General features: G+C 49.2%; 1 protein-coding gene across 1 annotated transcript; it reads right to left on the reverse strand.

Annotated features, from left to right (window-relative positions):
- Window positions 1–478: 478 nt before the first annotated feature.
- Window positions 479–1,582, reverse strand: LOC104915596 (claw keratin-like). The gene has a single exon (XM_031557510.1). The coding sequence runs from the start codon at window positions 1,306–1,308 to the stop codon at window positions 919–921; it is 390 nt and encodes a 129-aa protein (XP_031413370.1). The 5' UTR covers window positions 1,309–1,582; the 3' UTR covers window positions 479–918.
- Window positions 1,583–2,853: the final 1,271 nt, after the last annotated feature.

Genomic DNA, 2,853 nt, shown 5'->3' on the forward strand with positions numbered 1-2,853 from the left:
TCCCCTCCTCTTTGTAGGCTCCCTTTAGGTACCAAAATGCTGCAATGAGATCACCCCAGAGCCCTCTCCCCTCCAGGCTGAACAAGCCCAGCTCCCTTAGCCCGTCCCCACAGGGGAGGCCCCCCAGTTCCCTGACCATCCCTGGGGCCCCCTTCCGGACCATCCCCAACAGTCCCCCATCCCCTTTGCACTGGGGGCTCCACACTTGGACACAGCATTCCAGATAGGGCCTCACAAGAGCGGAGTAGGGGGGACAATCTTACCTTTGAATCTGGACACAGTAACAAAGCATATCTTTTTGTAGTAGTTTGCCTACACTTCATTTTAAAAGTGATCTCTGAGAGAAAATCGGAGATATTATAAAACTTTTCACCAAACCTGTGAGCTGTTGGATATTTCACATCACTGCTTTGTTATAAACAAATCTCATAGCGAAAGGAAGACCAAACTCAGACAAAAAAGAATTGTTGATGCAATACAGATTCTTTAATGCAAATGGAGAAGGCAGTAGATAGTGATACAGAAAAAAGCACAACACAGAAATAATGAATTACAGTCGTGCAAACCACAAGGCTGCAGCAAGTCTCAACCCAAGGCTTCACCCCAGAGATTCCTCTTCTTAGCATCGTTCAGGAAGCTCAGAGCTGGACGGAGTGGGGAGATCCTCATCCGAGGATGAGCACTGCATTGCTGTACAGAAGTAGAGGGGAACTTCTGGAGGCACTGTTGGAAACCCTGAGCCCTAAACTGCAGATTTGAAAGACTTTACAGTACAAAAAGCAAGGAACAGTAATTTAAAGTAACTGCTTTGGCACAGCCATAAGAGGGATGGAAAGCTACATCTGGTGGTAGAAGAGAAGAGGAGGTATTTGTGAAGACTCAGCAGATGCAGCACTGTACTGCGTGGATATTTGGGGTTTAGCAGGGCCCACAGCTGCCGCTGAGATACCTGTGGCCTCGGCCCCAGCTACCATATCCACAGCTGCCAAAGCCTCCATAGCCCCCAAAGCCCCCAAGGCCATAAGAGCCTCCATAGCCTCCCAGGCCTCCATAGCCCCCAAAGCCGGCACTACGTCCAAAGGTGCCACCCAAGCCAGATCCAACGGCGGGCACTCCTGCTGAGCCAACCACAGCGTTCTGCGGGAAGGAGCTGAGGATGGGCCCGGGGAAGGTGACCACGGAGGCCGGGGGTTGGATCACCACAGTGGAGTCGGGGCACTGGCGCACGCAGGGCTCGTTGTAGCTGTCAGCCAGTGGGGCCGGGGCGGCCACCCCACAGGCAGGGGCACACAGGCTGGAGCAGGACATTCTTTGGTTCAGGAGATGAAGCTGTGAGAGTAGGCAGAGCCATGGTCAGAATAGAAATGGAACACAAATCCTTCATGCCTCTCTTGCATTTGGAGCATGTGCTGAGGAAATGCTCTGCATCATATCAGTCAGTCAGAGCAAAAATACAATATTCACTTGAAATGCTGTTGTAAAGCACCTGCTCTTCCTGCATGAGACTATGTCCCAGCTGAGCCAGAGGGTGGAGTAAAACTCCCTCACAGAAAGCAGTGAGAAAATCATGGAGAGCGCAGAGGATAAAATTGCATCAGTAAGCTCAGGACATTGCGCCTAAAAGTTTAAATATCCATTATTTCCATATTTCTGAAAAAAAATATGATCACACCCAGACTTATCAGGCACTAAGAATAAAGTGTTAGAGCCCACAGCAAAGAAGCACTTGACAGAAGTACTGCTAAGAAACTGAGGAGATACATAAGGCATAGACTTACCACGCTGAGATGGAGAGTCAAGTGGAGGAAGGTGGATAGTGGACTGCAAAGCCCTCAGCTCTTTTATACCTGTCCCAGACATCCCCAAGCATCGACTTGAGGGCGGTAGTGGCAGAAGCCCCAGATAATCATGAAATAAAGCCAACAGTCTTCATGACACACAAGGAGTGATGCGGAGCAATTATATCCCTCATCACTGGTACCCTGAGTAACAAACATGCCCTGGAGAAGAAGAATGTGATGGGAGGGTCAAACACTGATGCAACATCACATGAAGGACCACGTGCTGTTGAATCTGACCTCACAACACCAACAAACCCCAAAGTGTTCCTAATCCCAAACTTCATCTGTGTTGAAGAGTCAGAGGTATCCTGCAGATGAAGCTTTTTACAGTGCAGCACGCTGCCAGCACACCTCTCATTAACTCCACTTTATGGGCTGGTAAACAGAGGTGGTGGAATTGGGGGCAAAAAATGAAGCCATCCCACCCACCTGGGACCACTCCCAGTTGTCCACCATCACCCTACACCAGTAAGGGCTGAGGGGCAATTGGGGTGTGAGTTCTGGAGCATCCACAAACATTACTTCTGTGAGACATGGGGCATTTCCTGTTCCCCAGTTCCCTAAAGATGCTGAAAAAATGTGGAGCTATGCTGGATTTTACAGGTGAAGGCGCAATTGCATGAAGGATAAGGAAAATATTAGGGTTGATTAGTTCCATGAAATGAGGACCAGTAGCGTTGGGAATTTCACATAATTGCATGTTGCCATCAAATTCTTCCATTTTCTCGTTCTCCACAGCGTGTTTGTGCCTCAAAGTCCACAAAGGGCAGAGATACAATTGCGTCACTTCACTGCTTGTGTGTCATAAAGCCTATTGGCTTTATTTCATGATTATTGGGATCTTCTGAAACCACCGCCCTCCCATCTAAGCTCGAGGCTGTCTGGGACAGGTATAAAAGAGCTGAGCACTTTGCAGTCCTCTATCCAGCTTCCTCCACTTGACTACCCTCAGCTCCTGGGTAAGTGCAGCTCTCAGAGGCTTCTCAGGACTCCCTCCCATACAGCTCTCCCT

This window comes from Meleagris gallopavo, unplaced genomic scaffold (assembly GCF_000146605.3).
Source record: "Meleagris gallopavo isolate NT-WF06-2002-E0010 breed Aviagen turkey brand Nicholas breeding stock unplaced genomic scaffold, Turkey_5.1 ChrUn_random_7180001828943, whole genome shotgun sequence".
NCBI lineage: Eukaryota > Metazoa > Chordata > Aves > Galliformes > Phasianidae > Meleagris > Meleagris gallopavo.